Raw genomic sequence first — 26,636 nt, 5'->3', positions numbered from 1 at the left:
GTACATTTGCATCCATGAAAGATAAAATTTCTGGAGATGATTGTTTTAGTGATTGTGGCATACAAGGGTGATTATTGGTTGATCTGATAAAAACACTCTGATTTTCTTTCTTGGAATTTCAGAAGCCTACCACTGCAGTTTTAAAGCTGGCTATATATAATTACTAACTACAGTGATATATGTTTATATATTTCACCTTTTGACCTTATAAATATGGTTTATCTGCTCATAAATGTTATATCTGCATAACTGTCAGTAGTACATTTGTTTATGCTTGTAAAAATATATATATTATGATATATATTATATCTAGATGTTCTCCCAAAGCCTTATGTGCTCACAGATGGGGATTTGGGGAGGTGAACAGGTCATTGGTGAGTAATAGTGGATTAGTCCATTGACAGGTTATGTCAGGGTGTGATGTTGGGAGGTGAGGCCCGGTGGGAAGAGGTGGGCCACCGTGGACGTGGTCTGGAAGGCTGTGTATGTGTAACCCTCCTCCCTTGATGCCTCACTGCTTCCTGCCGCTGTGCCATGAGCTGTTCCTACTCTGTGATGCCCCTCTGCCATGCTGTTCTGCGTTGGAGCCAGTGACTATGGACTGAAATCTCTACAAACTGTAAGTTAAAATAAACCTCTTCTCCTTTAATGTTGGGTGTTGGTATTTTATCCAAGCAATGAGAAAGTAACTAAAACAATTATTCCCCATTTTATTATGAAAAGTGACCTATGAAATGTTTTGTTTTTTTTTGTTTGTTTGTTTTTCAAATAAATTTTTTTTTTAAGAATCCTACTACATGTAATTAAAATTATTTTTTGTAATTATATTTTGGGAATTTTGGTCTTCTGGGATTTCTACATTCCACATAATAGCACTTGGGGTTATTCCTTTGAAAAGTAAGACCCAAACCCAAGCAATTGGTGCAGAAAGCTTCCAACTGACGATGGACACAGGTGCAAAGAAAATTCAAAGGAGAAAAGCTTGCTTTTCACCAAATGATTGGACACCCGTATGGAAACCAGACTTCAATTTAAGCCTCTTATCTTTTGCAAAAGTTAAATAAACTGTAGTGTTAGATCTAAACGTAAAACCTACAATTATCCAATTTTTAGAAGAAAAATATGGAAGAAAACTTTATTTAGAGTTAGGTAAAGAGATTTTAGTCATGACACCTAAAAATCTATAAAAGAATAATTTGATAAACTGTACTTTCTAAAAATAAAATAACTTTTACTGTGAGAAAGCTATAACTAAGAGAACAAGAAGTCAAGACTAAGAGGAAATGTTTACAAACCACATTTCCAGAAAAGAATGTGCCAGGGATACAGCTTAGTGGCACAACACCCGCCTGGCAAGTGGGAGGGCCTCAGTTCCATGGTTGGTACCAAAAAACAAAAACAAAACAAATACGTAAGGAAGAAAAAACCAACCCAATCTAAAAAGCAATCAAAAAACCTGAATAGATACTTTCTGAAAGAAGATATTAGGATGGCAAGTGAGCATGTGAGAAAAACATGCTTAATATTCATTAGTGATTAGGGAAATACAAGTTAAAACCAGGATGAGATATCACTATTTACATATTAAGATGGCAAAAAAAAAAAAAAAAAACCCCACAACCCTATACTTATAATACCAAGGCGTGGAGTATCTGGAATTCTCATATACTGGTGAGAGCACAAAATACCACTGCTACCCAGGAAAAGTTTGGTAATGTATTACAAAGTTAAACAGACAGTGATTACATAATTTATAAATCTCTTTACCAGGTATTTGCCTCATAGCAATGAAAATTTATCTTCACGAAAAAAGCTGTACACAAATGTTTATCGCAGCTCTATTTATAAGTATCAGAGACTAAAGTCGACTGTGATGGTGCATACTCTAATCCCAGCAATCAGGAGGCTGAGGCAGGATTGCTGTGAGTTTGAGGCCAGCCTGGGTTATATAGTGAGTTCAAAGCCAACCTGACCTATGTAGTGAGACCCCCATCTCATATGTGTGTATATATATATATATATATATATATATATATATATATATGAATAGATACATTATGCTATGTCCAATACTTCTTAAGCAAAAAAAAAAAAAAAAAAGATAAACAATACGAAACAAACAAAACACTTTGGCAGAATCTCAAAGACATTATGCTGGGTGTACAGTACCAGTCTCAAAGGTCTCAGACTACATGATCCCATTTAAATAGCATTCTCAAAAGGACTGAACTGTAGTGCTGGGGACAGATTAATGAATACCAGTTGTTAGGGTTCCGGGGTGATAGAACTTAGTTTTGTATCCTGATTATGAATTATGCAAATTTCCACTTCTGTTATAATTCATAGAATTATAAACAAAAGTCAACTCTGTGGCATATTAACTTTTAAAATGTAAAATAAACTTTGCCATGTACTCATTTTATGTTTTTGTGAAAGTTACAATTTTACTTTCACACAAATACATTAGATAGAAACTGAGTCTTTATTCACTTCCTGCATCTAACCCTGGGCACCTGGCTGGTGAGACTTAATGGGCTGTAGACCAGTTTCTGCTCTGCACCCCTCCTCCACACAGCTGATTTTCAATATCTAATCGTCATTTTGTTACAATACCTCTGAGCGAATACTCAATGCCTTGGCTGTCCCTCCACCTCATCAGACATCTCCTGCTCACATGTTTCCTGAGGGACTCCCGGGTGGCTTGGTCTGTACAGGGTGGACAGACATTGAGGCTGGGCACCCCTCTAAAATTGGGCAACAGGTCTAAGAATGAGTGAAAGGAGACCCCAAGCTCCCAGGAGGCTGGCTGTTTTGGTGGCCTTAAAGGCCTCACTCTGCAGCTATGCTGCATGAATGAAGAAGTCCCTAGAGTGGGGATGTAGCTCCGCACAAAGGCCTGGGTCAATACCCAGTACTGGGGAAAAGGATGCAAAAAGCACAGATAGATTCATCTGTACTTTAAAATCGCAAGGAAGCTTTCTAATCAGGAGAGTTCAATTACTATGATCATTCAGAGCCACCGTGAAGCAGAAGCAGCAGTATTTCTCATAGAACATGCAATATGAAGAAGCAAGAGCTATCCGGCACACCTGCCGGCATTCTTATTGAGTGATACAAAACAGATAATTTATTGCCACTCTAGAACTGCAAGTTTCCTGTTGCAAGTGGGTATAGTTCTGTTTTTTGGGTTTTTTTCAGTGCTCAGATTGAACCCAGGGTTTTCCACATGCGAGGCAAGTGGTCTACCACTAAGCTACATCCCAGGCCCACTGCAGTGGGCTTTCGAACATCGCTCTCATGAAGGTTGCTAAGTTGTATTTATAAGGGCTTCAATAACTAACTAAAATTCACTTCTAAACGAATGTGGAACAAACACTTAGACATTTCAAAGCTAACTCCTGTAGAGATGAATCCTCAGGAAGAAAATTAGTTCAGGATTGAAGACAGCAGAATTTCTACTTTTCCTGCAAGAGTGTTAGCTAAACTGCTCCCAGAAATCATGGATTTACTGTGGGAGACAAAACTCTAATGGCATTTTCATCACAGGTAGATGAATAGAAGGGCAAGTCAACAGAATATTTATGTGGCTCCAAATTGTGTTTTGATATTTTCAAAGTTTAATCACTTGCTTCTTTTTGATATCATCACCTCATTAAATGTATACACTATAGGGCAAAGCTGATGGGAGAAATACAAGGCATGAACTCAGTACACTCAGAGTTTTATCTAAAGCAGGACAATTTTGGTATGCAGAAAATAATCAGTACCAGATAGCATTCAATAAATTCCACATAAATGATAAAAGATAAGAAATTCAAGGAATTTAATGTTGAAAGAAATCTCTCCCAGATGGGTGCCCTATTCCACCTGATCTATCCACCAGAAGCATTAGAAGAGAGTATTGTTCCAAGTAGAGAGAGGATTTGTTCTGGATAGGTGTGTGTGTGTGTGTGTGTGTGTGTGTGTGTGTGTGTGTGTCTCCACTAGGGTGTAAATTTTATGAGGGCAGAGGTTTTGTTGTTGTTGTGTTGTGTTTTGTTTCTGGATACCAGAGATAGAAATTATGACCTCATGTTTGCCAGGCAGATGCTTATGCTGCTGAGCTCAATCCCATCCCAGTGGAGCAGAGATTTCTATTCCCTGCTATATCTCCAACACTAGAATAATTCCAGGCTCATAGTGGACACAGAGTATTTATTTATTCAATGAAGAAATAAATTTAAGAGAAAATGAGAAGCAAATATTTAAATCTTACTAAGAGACAATGCCTGTTACTGAAAAACTTTACTAGCTAATCAACATTTGAGAGAAGGAAAAACAGCTAAGGTATGGGCAGAAAGAGAATTTGTGGGAAACTATTTAAACATAAAAATATTCAGGAGCTCATTATTGTGGGATCAAGATGTGTGAGTAGCAGAAATGTCAATGCACCGGGGCTCCAGAGAGCAGCAGACTGGAAGGAAGATGTGAGAGACAGAAAAACAATAAATCTTTAAGTGCGTATTATAAATTCATGTATATTCAGCTTAATGTTATGAAAACTGGTCTCAATATATAGTACATACAGAGAGCTTAGACTATACCAATAGGTCTAGTGCATCTTATTATGAGAAGCATGCTCTTTATAACGAAAAGCTTTAGGGCTCTTAGACATGCTGGAGTCTAAGGAAGCACCAGCCAAATGAATGTATAACAGGAAATAATCACATCACCTCTTTGTTTGCCATAGAGCCAGTAGAACCTCAAAAGCAAAAGTAATAAAATAATGAGCATTCTCTGTAAAACACTGAGATTCTTTGCCTAAGTGACAGGTATTCATCTCATGCAGTAGATGGTAATAATATTCATCAGGAAAAAGTGAGAAACTTAAACTTTGATTTTCTCGTTTGCCTCAGATCAACTCATACATAACTGATCTATTTCCCATCTCTTATGGTCTTCCAAACGTTCAGCCACTTTGTGGCTCTAGATGTTAAATTCTTTGTCAGTGTTTCTCATTCTTTTAGTCAAAATAAAGCATCATCAATGATATTATCAGATTAAATATTTTAATCTATTCCCAGGAGTCTAAAGCTCTCCAAGGGAGATAAGAAGGGTTGGTCAAGAGATGGACAAGAGGTTAACAGGACAATTGGGTCATCAATCCTCCCATAGACCAAGGGCAGAGAAAGGGAAAAAGAATGAAATTGCAACCCACACATACAGAGGGCTAGGTGCATTTCCACACATCATCCTGCTCACTCTCTCCACAGCTGTACAAGATGGGAGCCACACTCCCCACTACTCACTTAAGAAAAAGACAGCCTGAGTGCTAAGTCTGTGTGCCCTCCCTAATTCCTGCAGTCTTCTTGGATGTTGGGTGTCTTGGTTACTTTTCTCTCAGTGTTAAGACAAAAAACCTGATGCCCAAACTGGAGAAAGGAAAGCTTACAACATTTGGAGATTTCAGTCCATACTCACGGACCTCTTGACCTCATGTTTGCCAGGCAGGGTGGCATGGGTAAAGGGCAGCCATTTGTGGCAGCTGCAAGTGGACAAGAGTGAAAGAGCAAAAGGGGAAAAAGCACGCCTCTTTCTCTTCCTTATACTGCATGCCAGTTACCTGTCCCTGGATGGGGCCAGAGCTAGAAAACAAACCAATCACAAACACTAGACTCAGCTGCCTCCATGACTGCATGAGGCTTTGGGGGGACATTTAAATGAACAACATTGGGAGACATCAGGATACATCTTGAAGTAGAGAGGGAGCTGCAAAAATATGCAGAGATGAGTGGAATCAGACTGAAGCAGAAATAATTATCCTCATGTGTTATATTTATTCCCCCTGGGTATGCTGAAAGGAAGCCAACAATCTAGACCTTTCAACAAGTGTCATTCAATAATTTGTGAATATTTAATCAATAATATTTCTTTACTGCCCCAGTGTGCCTGATACAATTTGAAGTCCTAGGAATACAAGGATGAGTAAGGCATAGTCCTGGTGTCAAGCAGCCCCTTGCATAGTAAGAAAGACCAATAAATAAGTCAATACCAGTCAGTGCAGGTTATACGGAAGAGAGGATCAATTCACAAAGGAGTTTCAGCTGTGCAGATGAGCTCTAATGTTCTGCAAGGTGACATGATAATAATACTGTACTAAAATTTTCTAAAAGTAATCTTAGGGTGTTCTCACCACTGAACAAAAACCAAAAAAGGTAACTTTGTGAGGCGATGGCTATATTTATCAGCTTGATTTTGGTGAAGGATTCACAATGTCTATTCAGACATTCAGACATCATGCAGTGCACTATAAATATACATCATTTTAAAACTGTTCAGCAGTATATCAATAAAGATAGAAAGCAGAGATTTAAAAATCTAAATTCACAAAGAAGAGGGTAAGAAGTAAATTTTTAACCTGTCTGGGAAAGGTGTCACAAGAGCAAAGTACAAAATGAATAAAGAAGTGAGAGCAGTTGGCACTCACACAAGGAAGGGAAAACCATTCCAGGGATTCCCAGGGGTGCCCAGGCTTCATTTGAAAGACGATCTGGAACCATTGTTTTAGTCAGAGTAATATTAAAACCAACAAAACCCTGAAAAGCCTTGTAGGCTAAGTTACTTCAACTGCTCTTAGTTCATGAACTCTAAACTGAAGCTACTTTGCTTTCTCTTAATCACTTGTTCTAACCCTAATCCAGTTCACCTGCTCTGAGTTACTCCATTCAACTGACTTTAAAAATCACCAGTTTTAGAGGCATAGATAACACCTGTGATGTGAGTCATGCCAGTAACAGCTGATGAAGCTGGCTTGCACCAGAGTAGACCCCCAGTACTGCCTAAACTCCAGTCACCTTCTCCATGCCTCAGCCCACAAATTTCTCCCAAACCTAGCCTTGGAGGGGTGAGGCTGGGACTTGTTCTCTCGTCTCCACCCTTGGACACCTCCGGTGGAAGGGGGACTTTCTCTTGTAAAACCTGGTTATTTCCATCATTGGTGTTCCTGAATAGCTGGCAAAACAGGCTGGATGCAGTAACAATGTGAACAGATTTCCATCTTAAGGTGGTAGTTTGGGGACAGTGTGACCATGAATGGATTTATGGAAAGCTATGCAAGAAGGCTGGAAGAATACGAGACTGTCTAGAATGCATAAGGCCTTGCGTTTGTCCCCAACACTGCAAGGAGAAGGGGACAGGAGGTCTTACAATGAGAAGGCTACATGAATGAGGTCTAATGTAGAGATCTGAGCTGCAAAAGTAACAATGGAATCAGGAAGAAATGAGTTTAAGAGACCTTTAAGACGTAAGAGTGGACAGGACTGAGAGATTTACTAAGCGCCAGGACAGGAAGACTTTAGGATGGTTCTTTGGCCTGGCAATTGTTTGAGAACTGGAGTCATATTAACCAGTAAAGGAACAGACTAGGAGGAAGGTTGGGAGTTGGGGAAAACAATGAGCTTGGAATACAGTGAACGTGAGCTTCCAGAGAATTACAGGCAACAGTCTGGTGACTGAACGTCAGAGCAAACCTCAGCCTATACCTTAGGAGACCTGAGGGCAAGCTCACTTAGAAAGCAGATGTTTGTTGCATGCCCCTCAGTGGCTCTTAAGGGCTTACATCTACAATAATTAAAGGGCCACTGCACATGACAAGAGGTCCAAATGGCTTTTCTGAGTATCCAGGAATGGCCCCTAGGAAAAGAAATATATTTGAAAAACACGTAGAAGGAAGAATGTTTAAAATGCACAAGACCAAAGCTAACCTAGACACTTAGAAAGACTTTGTACCAAAATAAAAAAGGCTCTAAGTTCACTCCCCAGTAGTGCAAACAAACAAAAATGTGAACTTATAATTATTCCAAGCAAATATGCACTGAATCAAGTTTCCCTCTCCTCAGATTCTGGGAGCTGTGGTAATAGAGGAGACAGGACACAAGCGAGGGTGGCCCGCCCACGTGAAAAGCAGGGCTGGGGAAGGCAGGAACTTGCACTGTGAGGGAGATATCTCTCCTGGGCGGGGCGTTAGAGGCTGAGTGGGGCCTGTTGTCGCTGTTGTTTCTGAATTAAAGCAGCTGTTGGATTTTATAGTTCCTGCCAGTGATCAGAGTGACCTGAATCCTCATAGAGAATCAGAAGAAATTCTCTCTGGATAAATTTTAGAGACAGCTAGGGACACAAATAAAGGTACTTACAAATTACAGCTCAGGAATCTTGTCTAGTTCAACATAGTTCAGAAGTAAACAGGACAAGAGCCAAGACCTTGCATATCTGAGGCCAGTGCTCTACCTCTGAGCTGTTTGACACCATGAGAAGTGCATTTTAAGTAGGAAGTTTTAGGAACTAAAGATGTAGCTGACAGTATAACACTTGCCTAGCAAGTGTGAGGTCCTAGTGTCAATTCTCAACATTACAAAAACCAAAAAGCCACATCTCCTTTTTCACCAACTTTGCTGGGTAATTAAAACTTGGTATGATTTATAATTAGAACACAACACACATTTCCTACCTCGATCCTTTCTCTTTAGTGGCACTTTTGCTAAGAACAGTATTTCGTCCCGAAGTAGGTTCTGATTTCAGTTCTGTGGGCGATCCAAATCCAATACTAAAACGAGAACTATTTTTTTTGTTTCGTTTTGTCATTTGAGAAAAACCACAACCAATTCCAATCAGAAGGAAAATAACAATAGGGTTATATCTGTGGGTCATGTTATACTTTCTAAAGCCCTTCCATTTCCCCTAGGAAGCAGGAGGCATCGCTCCAATGACAGCTAAGGGTCCAGATCTGCTCACAGACACGCAGTCATGTAGGCCAATGTCACCACAGGGCCACAGCAGACAGGAGAATCTAAAACCCACACTTCCCGGCCACCTTTCCAGAAATCTTTGCTATAGCCATTTAAGAAGCAATCATGTGACTAGAAGAATAAGAATCAAGTTGCCAAAATCTAGAACCTAAAACATGTATTCACTCCCAGATTAAGGGGAGACTTATTTGTATATAGACAAAACATTTTCTTACTTGGTCTTGTCTTTACTTGCTCTTCTTAATGAAGATGAAGAAGAAATACTTCGTCCATAACTGAGGTCTGACGATTTATCTTCCATAGGTAGAGAACTAAAGCATTGTACATTCAAAATTATGCACAAATTAAAATGTATTCATAAATACTGGTGTTTTACTCTAAAATAATATTCTACTAAAAGTCATATTGGAGCAGACTTCAAACAGTAACATACAATTTTAAAAGCTTATAGATGACATTAAAAACAAAAGGAATACTGTCACAAAGCTTTTCACAAGGTAGGACAGGAGATATTTGCATAAAATGTAATATCTAGATATGGTATAGATATAGAGATATGTACAGTCATTTTCCAGGATATTTGAAGCTTTGATTTTTAGCCCTACCATTTGTTTATTTCAAAGCAAATTAGTGGGTAGTAGTTATACTCCAGCACATGGTTCTGCAGATGAGTGGACATGATTCATCTCAGTCCACCTCCCTCTAAAACTCAGTTACTCGAAGGTCAGAGTCTTCATCTCAGAAATCTACTGGGATTTGGTAAGGGAGTCAAAGAGAAAGAGACACATTGGATTTGTGGTGGTGATTTCAGAGTTAGTCTACATCAGACTAGCAGGTTGTTTGCAGTGCACTGTTTGCTTTCACAGTGTTGCTGGACACAGGAAAAAAAGAGAAAGATACCCACTGACAAATGAGCAAACTAAAATACGCTTCCCTACATCTCCTGCACTGCAAAAAAACTCACACATCAACAGATTTATTGTTGATTAAGAGAACAGCACGTTGATCACCAGGTTCTTGCAAGCAGAGCTCCTTCAGGGGCAGAAGTTTGGTGCCAGGATTTATCTGGAAGATAAGGTAAGGACTGAAAAGTATTTTCTTCATGAGTCATATTGCTAGAAATGAATTCTGGTGGAATATATTCTTGACAGTTTGAAGAGTCTAATTCATTCACATGCACGCAACATACACATGTAAAATTAGAACTAGGAAAGTGAAGTTGTGAACATTCTTACTTATGAGCAGAACACGCCCCTCCAGTTTCCAACAACCTTTCGCTTCATCTACCTCATCTGTTTCACACCATAGTTATTACCTCTGCTCCTGAGAGTGTTTGAGTCTGCAAATATGCCTATACGCCTTAGGGAGACTTACCATCTAGAAGAGTCAGCAGTGAACCTGATTCCTTAAAGTGCTGTGAGGATGAATAAAAACGAGCTGAACAAAGCTCTATCCTGGCAGCCTCACCGGTCTGGTCTGCATAACTTTTAAGATCTCTTTCCTTAAGATTTTAAAGTGAAGTGATAGTTAGGTTCTTTCCCATGCAAGATACCTTACATGATGTTTTCAGAATAACAAGAAGAGATCCTTTTGAAAATAAGACAGATCCATCAGTCTTCTGCGCAGACCCTCCCAGTTTCTCACTTGATTCTGATTAAAGGTCTCACTACATTCTACCAAAAGGTCTTCAAGACTCACAGCATCGATCGGTTTAGCCTCACCCTGGCCATCAGCTCTAGCGACACTGGCCTTGAAGTTCCTCAAATATGGCCAAGCCATGTGCTCCTTCTGAGTTTTGCATGGCTGGTAGCCTCTACCTAGGAAATTCTTCTCAATGTCCCCATGGCAAAGTCACTCACCTCCTCCAAGACTTTGTTCAGATATTATCCTCTCGGTGAGGCCACCTGACCTCCAGGTTTAAAATTGCAAATATGAAACTCAACACTTCCCAGCCCCCTAATTTGCCTCTGCTTCCCTTCTCTTTACCCCTGCATCCCTCATTATCATGTGAAATTATTTATCACGCTTGCTGGTCTTTGCAGTGATGCATCACTTCTTTTAAAAATATCCATCGTTGAACAAGCCGGCTTTGTTGGAGGAGTTTCTTGGTGACTATTGTGTGTGTTATAGGTTGCTGCAGGGTGTGGTACTGGAAGTGGAGTAAGGAACATTTTTGGCTGTTTCTCATTATTCAAAGCGTCTACATTCCTCTCCTTCCTGCAAGTACAGCTCAGCTATGTGAATCTTTCATGGCCCTGTCTATTCTGTTTCTGTCAGCAGAACTGGCCCAACGCTGTTTCTGCCAGGCCCAGAACAGTCTTGAGTTTTATGCCTGCCTGGCCAACAAAGCATCCAGCTTTTGCTCTTTTGTGTTCTCTTGCTTCAGAAAGCATATATTGGATGGTACTTTCTGAGATCTGCCACCAATATTTCTGTTCTGATTATTTTTCTTCTTCCCCTTTTTCTTCCTGCAGTTTTTGCCTACTCTTAAGGGCTTTTGGCGATCTTTAAAATTTTCTGAAGTCTCAGAATCATATCTGTTTTCCTATTTTTCCTAATATGGGATTTGTGGGGTTTTAAAGTTTTCCTCAGGATCTTGATTGTGTTTGGTTTCCAAAAGAAGTAAAAAATGTGAATTTAAGCAGCCACATCAAAAAAAGTCCTTAAGATTTTAATTTTTCCCTTCCTGTTTCTCTTAATAATAGCATTGAATTACATTATATTTTAAATCATAATCATAAAAACAGTTAAACAAAATTTTTTATGCATTAAGTTTTAAAATCTAGTATTAGAACTGGATTAATTTTAATTAGGTAATAATTAATTTACAAAATCACTAACACCAAACCCTCAAAGTAATATCTTTTAATAATTTCTTTATCACTTTACTTCTTATTATATTACTTATAGTCAACTTTCATATTATTTATTTATTTATTATATATAGTATATTACAAGATATTACTTTAATAAGTAATATATTTACTATTTAAAAAATAAAGTTGAAAATGAAATTGTTCCAAATTTAAAACGCTCCATTTATATCTTATTTGAGACTAGAGACTGGCATTAGGAAGATGATTTTACTACAAATAAATAGATTCTAGTTAAACTTGTACAAGAATGCAAACTCTTATAACCAAAGTGCTGATTTTCAAATTTCTATCTGTACAAATATAAAATTTTTATAAAATGGCAATATAACAGCATCATGATTAAAGGAAAAATTATCAGAAGACTAAAATGCAAGTAAGTACAACCACTTACCCGACCATAATCATAGAATCCATCACTAATTATGTTATTTGATGACAAATAGCCAATCTGGCTATATTTCAGGGGAAGATTATTGTTGAGCAATTTGTTGTAAGCTGCCTCACTGAATTTATTTTTTCGACTTACTGATAGATTAATTTCCTCAAGGATATCCAAAGCCCTGTCAATAAAAGCAAAAACGTCTTGTTTTCTACAAGCCATCCAACATTGAGTTCCATTTCTATACTTTAGATCTTGAATAAAGAACAGACACGGAAGCCTAACACCTCTCCAACCCTTCGAGGTAAAGCTAATACTGATAGAGTTATAAAGACAATCAGCTCGTGGTGAGAACATATGTGACTCACAGTAACTCATATTCAGACAGTTGTGAATGAAACTGCTTTGGTTTGGAAAGGGTCCTCCACGGGCCTGCATGTTGCAGGCTTGGTTGCCAACCTCTGGCACTATTATGAAGTAGTGGAACCTTTAAGAGTGGGCCTAGCAAAAGGAAGCAGGGTCACTGGGGGCGCACTCTGGAAGGCATATTGAGATCCCGCCCTTTCCCCTCTCTCTGTGCTTCCTGACTGCTGTGAGATGTGCAGCTTCCTTTGCCATTTGATCCTCATGACAATGTACTGCCTCACTGTGACAGAAAAAGTATGGGGCTGGCTGGCTTACCATGGACTGAAACTCCAAAACTGTGAGCCAAATAAATTTTCCTCTTTGTAAACTGACCTGTTATTTTCTATAGCAATGAAAAGTTGACTAAAATAAACACCTGTAGGAAAATTCATTGCATTATATTGGACCCTAACTTTTTTAGTAACTAGGATAGATAGATAGATAGATAGATAGATAGATAGATAGATAGAGGGTAAAACTATATAGACTGGGAGGAAGGAGGTTATATATAGAATCCTGATAAAAAGATATGGATGAGTGAGCAAAGAAAAATCCAGGTGATATTCATGACTTGCTTTTTTTTATTTTGACCTTGAAGTGGAGAGACAGACAGGACTGTGTCTGATAATGGCAGAGAAAAGTCAAAAAGAAACATTTATCAAGATAATGAAATGGAAAATAAAATAGGGAAGATGCTGTGCAAATTACAGCTGGGCCCTTCAGTGCAGGAGTGGGTGAAGGATGTCCCTGCCTCTAGGTGGTCTCCACCCCACTTCTAGGTGAAGGTCTGTGCTGTGGACCAGCAGGGCCCTTGAGCACTCTGCCCCATTGGGAGTGCAGTTTAGATTCTGAAGAGTGCTTCTCTGTCTTCTGCTCTTCATCTGAGCCGGGGATGGCATCCACTCACCCAAGCCTACACAGCTCAGTGGCTGTCAGCTCATCGTTGGCACAGACCATCACAGCCTGGCTGGCATGCCTTCTGACTTCATCATTCTTGGAGTGCAGGAGCTCTGCCAGCGGCTCCAGCCCACCTCGATTTCTTAACTAGAAGGGGACACCAATATTTTACACATTAAGAGTATAGGGCAGAAACATTTATGCTTTAAAAAATCTCGTTATTAGATGAAAGATCATAACTATGTGAAAATCTTTTAGAATGTATTTATATTTAGATTAAGTACAGCAGAAAAACAGCATACACTTTGAAAGACAGGAGCCAAGTGTTCCATGACAAGAGGCCCCAGTAAAGTCATAGCAGGAATTCATCAGGGTTTGGAGAGAGAGGCTGAGGCCGAGACTGCGACTGGGGTTGGGGCTGGGGAAGGGACCTGTGCTCTCACTGGGCATGCTCTGTCTGATCTACCTGGCTTTTGAATACTGAAAGTTTATTTGGTTCCAAGGGAGACCAAATAACAGTCCCTCAAAGAAGTCCTTTCTCCTGTGAAGAAAGGTCTTTTCTCATGAAGTCAAATTAAGGATTTTGACATTGGGAGATTCTTCTTAATCATTCAGTGGGCAGAATATAATCACAAGGACCCTTAAAAGAGCAAGACAGCAGTGCCAGAGGCACAAAAAGGAGATGAGATGGAAGTGGATACTGCAGGAATATGCTTTGAAGATGGAGAAGGGGACCCTGAGCCAAAGATTGCAAGTGGCTGCAAAATAAGCAATTTTTTTTCCCAAAAGCCTTCAGAAGAAACACAACTCTGTTGACACTTTTAGTTCTTAAAACCCTTTTTCCAGATTTTTGACCTCCCAAACTCTGAGCTAACAGATTTTTATTGCCTTAAGCCACCAAGTGTTAGTACTATGTTACAGAAGCAATGGGAAACGAATATAATCCTCCAGCTAGTGTAAGAGAAATTAATACAGGAAAATACCACCCACATCTCTGGACAGGTTCATTAGGTCAGTAGGGTGGTCAAAACTATACTGAGACGATTCTCTAGAAAAAAACCATTATGGGCTAACCTCAATATCTTTGTGTTTCTTTGAGAACTAGAGAAGAAAAAAACAAGAAAAGAACTGGATGGGACTATACCAATTACACTATGAAAACATTACTCATGCACAAATAATTTCAATCAGAAACAAATCTGGTGGAGCCCTTGTTTCGTATCTGAAATGCAAGACTGCATTATTGGAACTGGATGATAAAAAAAATTCTACCGAACATTCGTCAAAGCTAGCATCCAAAATCGAGAGCCTTGTAGACAATGTTCCACTCACAGTCATTCATCTCAACACGGGGACTCTGGCCCAGCTCACACATTAGCATACGTAACTTGGGCAGCTCAGAAAAGTTCACTCAGCAGCCCACATTTGGCCAGTCAAGCTGCCGGACGTCTTTATTTCTGTGTGTGGTGCAAGACAGTAATCTAATTCCGCATGTTCTTTTTGATAAAGATCTAGTTCACTAATTTCCCCATTCATTCCTTTGTGCATTTAATAAGTATTAAGTATATATTATGTACCATATATATACTAAAGATACAGACATAGGGACGAAAACTCTCTGCTCATTTCCCTAAAATCTCAAGCAGCCTTTAGTTCTTAATAGAAGAACAATAATGTGACAAAAAAGAAAGCCAAGGGAGTACTGTCCAGGGTGTAACTGGAGTGCAGAGGAGGATGAAGTCAAATGTGAGGACAGGAAGAAGGCCTCTTGGGACACAGTACGGTGGAGCAGGATAGCTTAAAAAATTTTTTTTTGATCATTTTGGGGATCAAGCTTAGGGTCTTGAGCAGACTAGGAAACTGCTATACCACTGAGCTATATTTTCAGTCTTTGAGGTGGATTTTGAAAGAAAAAGAGCAGCTGATTTGGATGAAAGGTAGGCTGGCTTTCCATGCAGAGAAATAGAGGAGGTACCAATGGGAGGTACCAATACAAAGAGTGTGGCATTGTGGGCATGGAGCTCCCTCTGCACAGAGCTCAGCTGTTTAAGGAGGTAGGCATAGGTCATTCAGGGCCCTTGTAAATGGTGCTAATAGCCTACTCTTACCTTATAGCAATGGGGACCTACAATGGTGTGATGAGGGTCACACATTTGAAAGCTCAGTATGGGAAAAGAAAGCAGAATCTTCTGCAATATCCAAGAACTAGACAGATTTCTTTGCAAGTCAAGATTTGACTGTGACACTTTTACCACCGTATTCCTGATGCCTAGCACAATACCTGGCACATAGTAGTTGGTAAATGTCTGATGGTTCTCTTCCTGAATGTTCCAGTATAAGTGGACTGAACCAATGGGAACAAGAAAATAAGGTAAAAGAGATATCTAAGATAGAAGAACACAGATTAGGTCGTTGTCTGAGCAGACAACATAATGTGGAGCTTGGGCTTAGATTGTTCTCATGTCCCTGATCTGCCACTTAGCAACTTCGAAAACATTACTTTTTCAACCTCCTTTTCTTCATCTATAAAATGGAAATCATAAGCATACTTATTTCTGTGAGGCTTCAATGCATATGCAATGTCCAGCACTTAGCAGATGCTCAATAAATGTTAAGGTTTGTTAGTTTTGTTGGGAGAGAGAAACAAAATCCCAGGCTATTTCAACTCATGTAATAGTAATAGGTAAATACAAAAAATTAAGAGAAAAAGGATCCTTGTACATTTATATCAAATTTTAACAAAGGTGTAATAGAATCATTGTAAGCACTAAGATGATTTTTAGGTGATCAGTTTTCCAAGAATTCCACTCTAAGGATACAAAATAAAGAGAAGTACAAGAGTATACAATATAAAGTTGTTGTTGTTGTTTGGTACCGCATGCTTGCCAGGCAGGCACTTATGCCACTGAGCTAAATCCCCGGCCCAATGTAAAGAATTCTAGTAAAGACATCTGTTTGTCTACCACCCAGTTTAAAAAATTATATTTATATGACTGAATTTCTGAGTTCTCTCAGTCTCAACCACCCTCTTACTCTGCTCAGGCAACCAGTTTCTTGAATTTGGAATTAATTGTCATCATCACCTTACTTTTCCTTATAGTGTTAAACTATACGTATGTATGTATATATGTATGTATGCCTAAATGACATATAGCTTGGATCTGTGTATTTTTTACATTGTATGAGTGAACCACAAGTATATATTCTTCTATATACTTTGTTTTAACTCGGCATAATGTTTGTGAAATTCATCCCTGCTCTCTTGGAGCTGCAGTTCATTCATTTCCACTAACATGAGAGTCCATCTTAGGAATACATCATTTATCTATTAAGAGTGGGACAGCTGTTCATTTCCAGTTAGACATTCTAAACAATGCTTCCTGGTTCCCAGAAGTGACAGATTCTCTTAGGCATATCAATACCTAGAACAGAATTGCCAGGTTGCTAGGGCATGCTCTCTCTTTGCTTCAAAGAACACAGGTTGTTTCCCAAAGTATTGTCCCAATTCTGACAGGCTTAAATGGCAGGTAGGCTCTACTTCTTGAAACTGTTTCAGACTAATCCACTGGTAGGTCCTACACGGCAACAAGAGGGAAAGGTTCCCCGGGAAACCCTCACCTCTGTGCGAGCCTCAACGTCACAGGCTGTGGCAGCTACGGCAAGGGCAGCCTTGCTCTGCACGAGGGGGTTTGGTGAGCCCAGCGGGCCGATGAGGGCATGCATGAGGTCGTGGCTCTGCATGGTCCCACGCAGGGGCTCCTGCAGTGCCATGTTGGTTAGTACGGTGGCTGCGTTGGCCACGGCTCCATCTCGTTTACTGGACAGGGTGTTTATTAATGGTTCAATACCTTCTGCTTCAGCAACGGCACTGAGTAGAGAAAGGAAAAATAGAGATCAGGCGTTCAATGCAGGTCAAAAAATTCTCTTTGGAGCACACAAGTAAGTTTATACAACAAAAAGGCACAGAAATATGTTTTTTCGAAATTGATTGTCATGCCATGCACCCAAAATTGGGCACTAGTGATATAAATAGGGCCTCGGAATTTTTGAGGTACGAGTGAATTAAAATAATACCTTTTGCTTGAAGATCACTATGTAAAACAATAACTTTAGTTATGTACCTACCACCTTGTTTTGAAGGCTTCTATCATTGTTTTTGGGATCTATGCTATTATTTATTTGTTTTTTGTGTTTCTTTTCTAGTAATTTGTTTTATTTTGTTTTGTTTTTCCCTCTAATGTAGAAAGGATAAATATACATGTAGAGGTTTATACATGCCTAGAACTTCTCCTAAACAGTGTACAAGAATCGATTGTATTATATGGGATACAATGAATAGCTACTTTGAAAAAAAACAGACATTATGGTATCCATTGATGATTTCCTATTGTCATGCTGTGAAATGTAGTAATGCTTTTATTCTTTGTTCAGAGTGGTTTTAGTCTGTTTTGTATCATTAAATTTCAACGTACATGAAGGTATGGACAGCTATTTTGAAGAGAACAAGAGACATTGCAATAGCCATTGTTTATTTTCCTATTGTCTGGTTTGGAAGGCCTGTAATGCCTTCATCATCCTGTTCTGATTACTTTTATACTATTTTGGTTTATATGAATTCATTGTGTATGAAGATATACACAACTATTTAGATGAAAACGAGAGACATTTTGGTAGCCATTATAAATCTTCTGCTGCCTTGTTTTGAATTCTGTGTCACTTACATTGTTTTCTTTTGATATGCTTTGTTCTGTTTTGTTTTGTTTTGTTTTACCCTCTTCAAAATAATAAATAAAATAAAAAATAAAATAAAATAATGCCGTTTGCTACTTCTATAGCTTTTGGTTAAAACTACTGTTTTAGAAACTCTTTTACAACTGTTATTTATGTATTTATTTATTTTATGATTCTGGGGATTGAACCCAGGGCCTTTGCATTAAGCTACAACACCAGCCCTTCTTTTATTTTTTATTTTGAGACTGGTTGGGCTCAAACTTGCTGTTCTCATGCCTCAGCCTCTTAGAATGCTGGTACTTCAGGACAACAGTTAATTTTTTTTTTACACAGTGATGCTTTTAAGACTGGTAAATCCTACTCAAAGAAAGTCTATTACACTATTCTTGTTAGAAAAAATAGAAATAAACAAACATGAAAACTCCTAGTTTAAATTAAAATTCTCTGGGTTCTGTTTATTTTTCTTAAAATTGAGGGTTTTAGTTGTAGGCAGAAGCTACCATGGTTGAAACCAGCAATAATTTATTTTGCACCTAAAATTTGCTTTTACAGATTAAACAAAAACTAAAATCATGATACTGATATACATTTCCTATTTCTAGTATAAAAGATAACACAATCTATTAGTACCTTAATATTTTTTCACAATTAGAAAAACTAAATGTTACTTTAAGAATACATTGTTTTTTTCCTGTGGTCTTTGCTTTTACTCTCTTTAAAAGCTCAGAAACTAGTAAAAATAAAATAAAAATAATAAGAGTAATTTAATGAGTGGGAAATGCTTGAATTATGTTCTTTAATATTTGCAAATACTTTAAATAGATGATGTTCAAACAGTAAAACATACAGAATATTCTTGTGTTAAAGCAAGAGCCAAAATTATGTGTTAAAAATCCACTTGAAGCTGGGGGTGGTAGTGCATGCTTATAACCCCAGCAGTCAAGAGGCTGAGGCAAGAAGATTGCCATGAGTTCATCAAAAACTCATATTTTTGTTTACATATTTTTTACAGTTGTAACTGAATATTTTTTAAGTGCCAGAAGGGTTGTGGTGTGCAGATTCTGGAGATTTAACACAGAGCCTTGCACATGCCAAGCATATACTTTACTGCTGAGCAATCTTCAGCCACTGGAGTTCTAAATTCTATATATTCTCTAATTACTATATACTTAAATATCTTTAACAATATTTTTGTTCTTGTGATTTATTTCCCAGGTATGTAATGCAATCAGTCCCTTAAATCAAGCACCTCATATATTTTAATCATCACGAACACGCTTTGCCCAAAATGCATAAGTCCTTGGTCAAGCAATTACAGTCCCCACCACCTTTGGCAATTGTCATTTCTTAGAACATTTTGGAGAGTTAAGAAAAAGTAACAACTGAGGTATTTTTATGATATCTTTGATAGAATCCAGAAGTATTTTAAGTAAATGATACTACTAAATTCTCAAAAGCTTTGAGGGAATTTTTGGAAATGAATAGTCTCATACACCATTGTTTTAATTTCTCCTAAACTGAGAAATGTTGGATCTAGATATTGAAATTTCCATGAGGCACTCCTGAGCCCTGAGTCTTTCTGGTTTGATTTAGCTTCTTACTCCTGTTTAAAGGTATTCTGTGAGCTGGCCCATGCATCTCTTTTTTTCCCTTTGCTCTTTATGGAGACACTAAAGGGAAGTAGATAAAAATCTAGTTGTTTAAAATGCCAAAGATTCTAGCACATGGTAGAAAATACTCCATTGGTTTATATCACATTGAAGGTAATGTTAGCAGAGAAAGACAAATCACGCGTGCATAGGAGAGAAGAATAAGCATTATAAATATGTATCTGCCCTTAATTTGCTCTGTGCAGCTCTGTATAAGTGCAAAAGAACAATTGAAATTATTATGGCAGAAAATCAAACTATTCTTCTTTTTTTTTAAAAAACTTTTTATCAGTACTAGGGATTGAACTCACAACCGCCTGCTTACAAGGCAGGTGCTTAATGCCGCTGAGCTAAATCCCCAGCCCCCAAACTATTCTTCTTAAGAAACTAATTTAATTTCCATAAATACAGTGCGAAATTCCTATTTTTCTTAAAAAGAATCACATTAATTTTGGTTCTTTCAAATCCAAAACAAGTTATTTTATTTTTCCCTGCTTCTAATAAGTGCCACATGGCACAGGCAAAATCACCATCCTCACACTAGTGTGAGGACTGAACCTAGTGCCATACCACTGAGCTTTGTCCCAGCCCTTCATAAACAAATCTTTTCTTTCTTTTTTTTCTTTTTGTCTTTTATGTTTTTATCAGTACCAGGGATCAAACTCACGACTGTCTGCTTGCAAGGCAGGCGCTTATGCCGCTGAGCTAAATCCCCAGCCCCAACAAATGTTTTCTAAAATTTTGGGATAAGTCATTCGATTGCTCAGGATGGCTCAAATTTGTGAGCCTCCTGCCTCAGCCTCCCAGAGTGCTGCGATCACAGGAATGTGCTTCCACACCCAGCTAAAGCCTGTCATATTTTTAAAACACATTATAATTTTCTAAATAGTATAGCATGATCCAAATGAATGAGACAGCAGTCAAAATGCAGTTATAAAATTTAGAATTACATATTGCATCTATATTGCATCACAATAATTTATAAAAATATTTTCTGATATTTACTATACTAGTTTTATCTACTTGAGGTTGTATCAAGTAAGAGTTTCAAATGTAAACTGAAAGGAACAAACCAAAAAACATTGGACTGTATAAAAACACTTGTTTTATCGTATGATATACATAAACAGAGGTGAAGTTTGACGTCACGTGAATCTATTAGCAGGTCCTGAGTATTTCTTGCCTCTTTTATTTCTCAGATCTCTTCTTTGTATCTCAATCTAACATCTCTCATGGGTTGATATAAATACAGGCAGTGACTGACTTATGATTCATGAATTGTCAACTTTACAATAGTGTGAAATGGATGCACATAAGATAGAAATCGTATTTCAGATTTTGAATGTGAATCTTTTCCCCGGCTAGTGATATCCCATGAAAACTCTGTTACCTTGCTGAGCACATACTAGGCCTCAGATCCTCTCCAGCCTAGTGATCAGGGGGTAAATACCCCATACCTGACGTAGAAGTTATGATGCCTGATAAGTTGGGTGTATTCAATGCACTTTGAACATAGAATATTTTCAATTTATGATGGACTTATTAAGACATAACTTCACTTTAAGCTGAAGTGAATCTGTAATCTATAGATCTCTCCCTTCCCCTCCAATCCTTCCTCCATCTTACAGTTTAAGTGATCTTTTAAAATTACAAATGTCAATACATTGCTTTCCCACTTAAAACTTTCATGGTTTCCCACTGCCCAGAATAAAGCCCCCAGAATTCCTCCCACTCCAGAAGGTACCATATTAGCAACCCTGGCCCTCCCCAAGTACCACGCACCCTCCTGCCTCTGCCTGGTGCTCTGCCCTGCGCAGCCAGCAACCTTCAATTCTGCAGGCTCTCTCTTATCTCACTCCCACCTCACCTTCTGATATTCCCTGCCACTGGAGTAATGCCCATTCACATTTCATAATTTTGCTCAATGTTCTTCTCTTCCAGGAAGCATTTCTTGATCCCAAAACTATGAAGTGTGATTGGAAAATACGGAACACTTACTTTTTAAAATTTCACTACAGTAAAAGGCATATTGCCATTAACCCCCTCATGTGGAACACATTTATCCCATCTTGCTTGCCACTTTCTAAAGCAGTCCTGGAAGTCCTCCTTTGTGAGTGTCTTTAGTTGCATTGTCAATGTCCGCACTTATGTCCTGAATTGATTCAAATTGTTTAAGTTTATAGCCCTTTTGAGTTTAGGGAAGAGCCAGAAGTCACAAGGTGCTGTATCTACACAAGGAAATAGTGCAGTGTTTTTACAAGCCTGCCTTTCTGCTGGTGACACTTGGCAGTAGAATTCACTGTAGTTTTTGTTCACATCTTGTTATCACATAAAAGAGGGCTGTTGGAACTGCTTCAAAAAGTGGCAAAAATGATAGGACTAGTGTATTAGAAGTGAGAGAGAGTATTTTGAGGGGTAGTAATGGCAGTGTGTCTCTTACTAGAATATATTTTTATTAAACATTCACTGTACATTTGATCATCCCTTGTATGTTTTTTTAAACACAAGTTTAAGGATCTTTGCTAAATATATACATTTCTTTTTGTTTAAATGATCTTTTGGCACAAATGCTCACTATCTGAAAAATGTAACTACTTTTAAGTATTATTTTATAGCATTTGCTATGAAATGGAATTCAGAAGTTTTTCATAGAAGTCTCCAAGACCTATAAGGAAAAAAGAACGTTACTAAGGAGAAACTTAGGCACACAAATAGCACCTACTGATGGCTTCCTGAAACACAGCATACCATGTCATGTTTTTGCCTTTACACGAACGTAGTTTGCCTCCGTCACCCTTCCCTATCGCCCCAACTTCTGCCTGATGAACTCTGTCTAGTTTACTTTTCAGTATCTGTTCAACCATCCCTTCCCCTGCAAGGAGGCTCACAATGACCTTCCTGGTCCAGCACTTGTGCTATGCCTACAGCTGGCTCATGCTTCTTAGCTGCAGCCCTTGAGTCTGATCTATAGCTCCAGTTCTGAAGAGACACTATTTTAATTCAAATCAATGCGAGGGCAGTGAAGGAAACCTCTTCATGTGCTGAGGGGTGAGGGGCTCCACTTCAAGAGTGCCAGAAGGAACAAGACCCAACAAACTTGGGGTTTCCACTTCTGTCACTGCCACTCTTGAAACAATTCCATTCCTCCCCAACCCCAAAGTTTCTCTCATTATATTGAGGCAATTTTTAGATGTAGTTCAACAAATGAAAATTTTCACCCTAGACTATGTCTCTGGGATGTGTCTTTCTTTGTAGAAGGTGTCTCTGTTTCGTCTCTGCATGCCCTGTTGGTTCTGCGGAAGGTGTCATCAGGTGACCCCTTTGGCACCTCTTGGAATTGGATCTTTGCAGCAGTTTGGAAAGGCTGGTTGCATGAATTGAGGGTGACCTTGGGCAAGATAGAAATCTGCTCCACAGAGCCCACATACAGCGTAATATGTGAAACCTGTTGGAACAGATGGTAATATTGGCAATTGGAGCCTTGTTTGTTAACAGTGATTACAACCATCCCCACCAGCAAGACTTTTCATATGTCTCCCTGAGTTTTGTCACACAGAGGAAGACAGACATATTGATGACAGACACATGGTCAGTGGTCAAGAGCTGCCATATGCAGCAGCGACCCAAGAGTGGCTCTGCCACACCTCTAGGAGCACAGGAAGTCTGTAAAGGTGGACTGGTGGCCATTCCCACAAGCAAGTCTCCTGATTATCGAAGCCAGACTGGGAAGACAGAATAAGATCCTACTTCTAGCCAGTTTTTCAACAAAGGTAATGATCCAAGAAGTGCAGTATGTTCACTAAATTGGTCAATTTTGAAGCCCAAAACAAGGATCCTTCTGCTGCTGTCCCACAGCTGCGGGATGCTAAGATCCATGATCCCAGACTCTGGCTGAACTGCAGGGTTGACAAAAACGGCCAAGAGAATTGTCTCCTCTTGAAGAAATACTAAAGAAACTTCTGTTCAGAGAAGGAATCGCAATGAGTTATAGGCAAATGCTTACCATGGAGGCTTTAAGTAAAATCCAGTCACAGACACAACTGTTTTGTATCCCAACACAACACAAGAAAAATGCAAAACTAAACAATACGTGGGCCTGGGACCCGTCTATGTAGTATTACTGTGCCTTCGTCAGTACGATTTTTGAGACTTCCAGGATATTTTTATATTACAGCTGCTCTGACATTATAGATCTCGAAAAGAACCACAGATTTGCAAAAACATGCCAGCCCAGTGCTTTCACAAATAGTGCATGTGTTTTTGTTACTGGTTTCTAAGCAGTCAATCCAAGTCTGAGGAAATCAAATGTAATTATCTTACACAGAGTGACAGTGTCTTTATTGACCTATCTGTGCAATCACAGTTCTTTACTGCTTTGTGTGTACCTTCTGTTTCAAGAGCGAGCCGTCCTGCCAGTAATTAGCTACCTGCCACCGGGAAAGACCCACTCTCTTCATTTCACCTGGCTGGCTTGTCTGCAGATGAAGTAGGAACGATGGTCAAAGTGTTAGAACATTCGCAACAAAGGGGCTTCTGCAGTTACCAAACTGCCTGGAAACTGGTCTGTTTACATATCTATGAATGATAAGAGACATAATTCCACAGTGCTTCAAGATGCAATGCTGTTGATTTTTCTGAACCAAATCATGATGCTGAATATTCTACTGTGCCAACTAAAAACCACTGACACTGAGCTACACTCAGGCCAGCCCGGCTGATTTGATTCTCATCAGCTGAAAGACTCTTTCTCACATACAATAGCTCTTTCTTGATAAGCCCCATGCCATTCCTTAGGACCCCTTTCAAGACCTCAGGGTCGTGCCCTCTCTACGACAGACACTGTACTTCTTTAGTTGTACTGCTGTCACTTCGGAAAGTGTCTCGTGCCACTGCCTGTGTATGCCTACTCCCTGACTCGCAGGTAAGCTTGACACAGGAGCTTCTTGGAACCTTTGTGCCCTTGCCCACTGTATCCCCACCGCTAGCACCGTGCCTAGCACGTGACTCCCAAGGAAGGGTGAAATTATTACCAAAGCAACTTAAGTTCATAGCTGACTTCTTCCTTAGCCTTTCAGATAAAATGGTAAAGTGGTTTAGAGAAGGATCACCTCCATGTTCTGGCAGAAGTTCCAAAATCTAGTACTGCTTCAAGTTTAATCACTTAGAAGAACAAAACAGAGCAGGGATAACTGAGATTCCTATTGCTATTCCAAGTCAGGAAAAACTCAGACTAAAACTCAGACTTGATCATAAGCAAGTGAATCAGCAGACATACGATTAAATCTACGGTCTTCTGACTTTTATCTGTTAGCTTTTCACATTTGTTAATCTTGTAAGCTTCAAAAAGTACACTATTTTCAGGGCAAAAATACAAACAATAAGATGTAGCTGCTTCACCTCATCATTCCTCAGGGGATGAGAAATGAAGAGGGTAGAAAACAGAGATGTAGAGGAGGAAGGGGAGAACAGGAGCTCAGAGAGGAAGGTGGCGGGAAGGGCGGGGTAAAAGAGAGAGGGAAGGAAGGGAAGACGCCTTCAAAGGCGTCCATCGGAGAGGAAGAGCTCTTGTGTCCCCCATCTGGAAGAATTCCAAGAGATCCTGCAGGCAAAGTAGAACATTCTGGGGGAAGATCTGGAATCTGGGAGGCAAGAGAGAAGCGACAAGTGTGGACATGAGGAATTTCAGCTCCAGCAAGTGTACGAGGTGCTATACAGGACAGACTGCTTCTGTGTAAGTGTCCTTTATACCCTGGTGACCTTGAGCAAATCCTTTTCTCATCTGCAAAATGGACATTGCAGTGACAGTCCTTGCCCCATGGAACTTTTTAAAAAGGATTTAATGATATATTCCACTTAGGTACTTAGCTCAGTACCTGGCCCATACATGCCAGCTATCAATATCATCATCAGCATCATCATTATCTAATATGCATGAGCCATACGGGTAGAGTTTTGGATCATGAGAAACTATTATATTTCAAAATGTGCATGTGTGCATGAAATTTTCCGATGACTTTTCAGTGAAACAACTAAATCTTCCAAACCTGCAAGGCAACAGGCTGGGGCAGTTTCCTTAGCAACCCTCCCCATGTCTACCCATGCAGATATAATCAACAAAAAAATTATAATCAATAATTCATTCTTGGAAAAAACATGAAAAATTAATATAAAATGTCAAGAATAAATAAAAATAAAGTTACATAGATTAAAGTTTGTTTCAAATTAAGATCACACAATATAAAAGTATTCAAATTGTGTGATGATTTCCTCCGAAAATCAGCAGTGCTAGACATTAAACCTCAAGGAGAGCCAGCAAATGTAAAATGATGCTGTGCAAATATCAGTCTTTACTCTGTAGGTAATAAAAGCAGCATGAATAATTTTCTAATTGAACATTTTATGAGATTCATCTAGCCTCTCAAAACTGGTAGCTAATCAAATTAAAACTATTTGCCAAGGTCAAGTAGGCATCAACTGACCAAAAAAGGGGGCTGTGGAACCAAGTGGTTTTATTACAAAATTTGGCTTTTCATTCTACTTGTTTCTTAAATCCTGTAAGAACCTTTCCAATCCGATATAACCAGTGTGATCACAAGATTTTATCTGAAAGAGAAGAGTCCAGGCTGTGAGGGGGGAGAAATGAAAAGTATTCACTCAGTAAACTAGGATGAAAAAAATGCAGGAATAATTCATAAGTTTACGGTGAAGACTCCTCCCATCTCTTTTATCTCTTAAATTCAGAGAACTTTTAAAGTACCAACTGACACTTTCAGCTCTTTGAAATATCATCTAATAATTTTTTTAAAAAAGTTGAATCATTCTCCATACGACACCGACTTTCCTAAAATTATCTCCATTTATGTGGCAAGACGCTCGTATTGTGAATACGCGAACTCACAGAATCTAGAATTTTACA

General features: G+C 38.9%; 1 protein-coding gene across 8 annotated transcripts in view; it reads right to left on the bottom strand.

Annotated features, from left to right (window-relative positions):
* The window catches only part of Armc3 (armadillo repeat containing 3), a 121,476-nt gene that overhangs the window by 23,155 nt on the left and 71,685 nt on the right, over positions 1 to 26,636 (bottom strand). For 7 of the 8 annotated variants that reach the window (XM_023562445.2, XM_063237932.1, XM_063237933.1 and 4 more), the window contains 6 exons: positions 16,959 to 17,208; positions 13,351 to 13,487; positions 12,051 to 12,219; positions 9,748 to 9,848; positions 8,999 to 9,094; positions 8,486 to 8,593 (listed from right to left, as the gene is read on the bottom strand). In XM_023562445.2, the coding sequence (XP_023418213.1) occupies positions 8,486 to 8,593; positions 8,999 to 9,094; positions 9,748 to 9,848; positions 12,051 to 12,219; positions 13,351 to 13,487; positions 16,959 to 17,208 (861 nt within the window). The remainder of the gene's footprint in view (positions 1 to 8,485; positions 8,594 to 8,998; positions 9,095 to 9,747; positions 9,849 to 12,050; positions 12,220 to 13,350; positions 13,488 to 16,958; positions 17,209 to 26,636) is intronic. The other variant, XM_003463875.5, reaches the window with a different exon arrangement.

Source organism: Cavia porcellus, unplaced genomic scaffold, assembly GCF_034190915.1.
Source record: "Cavia porcellus strain 051 isolate PalLab524CR breed Dunkin Hartley unplaced genomic scaffold, mCavPor4.1 scaffold_27, whole genome shotgun sequence".
In the NCBI taxonomy this organism is placed as follows: domain Eukaryota; kingdom Metazoa; phylum Chordata; class Mammalia; order Rodentia; family Caviidae; genus Cavia; species Cavia porcellus.
Note: the sequence above shows the minus strand (reverse complement) of the source record. Positions and strands in the feature narration are given on the sequence as shown.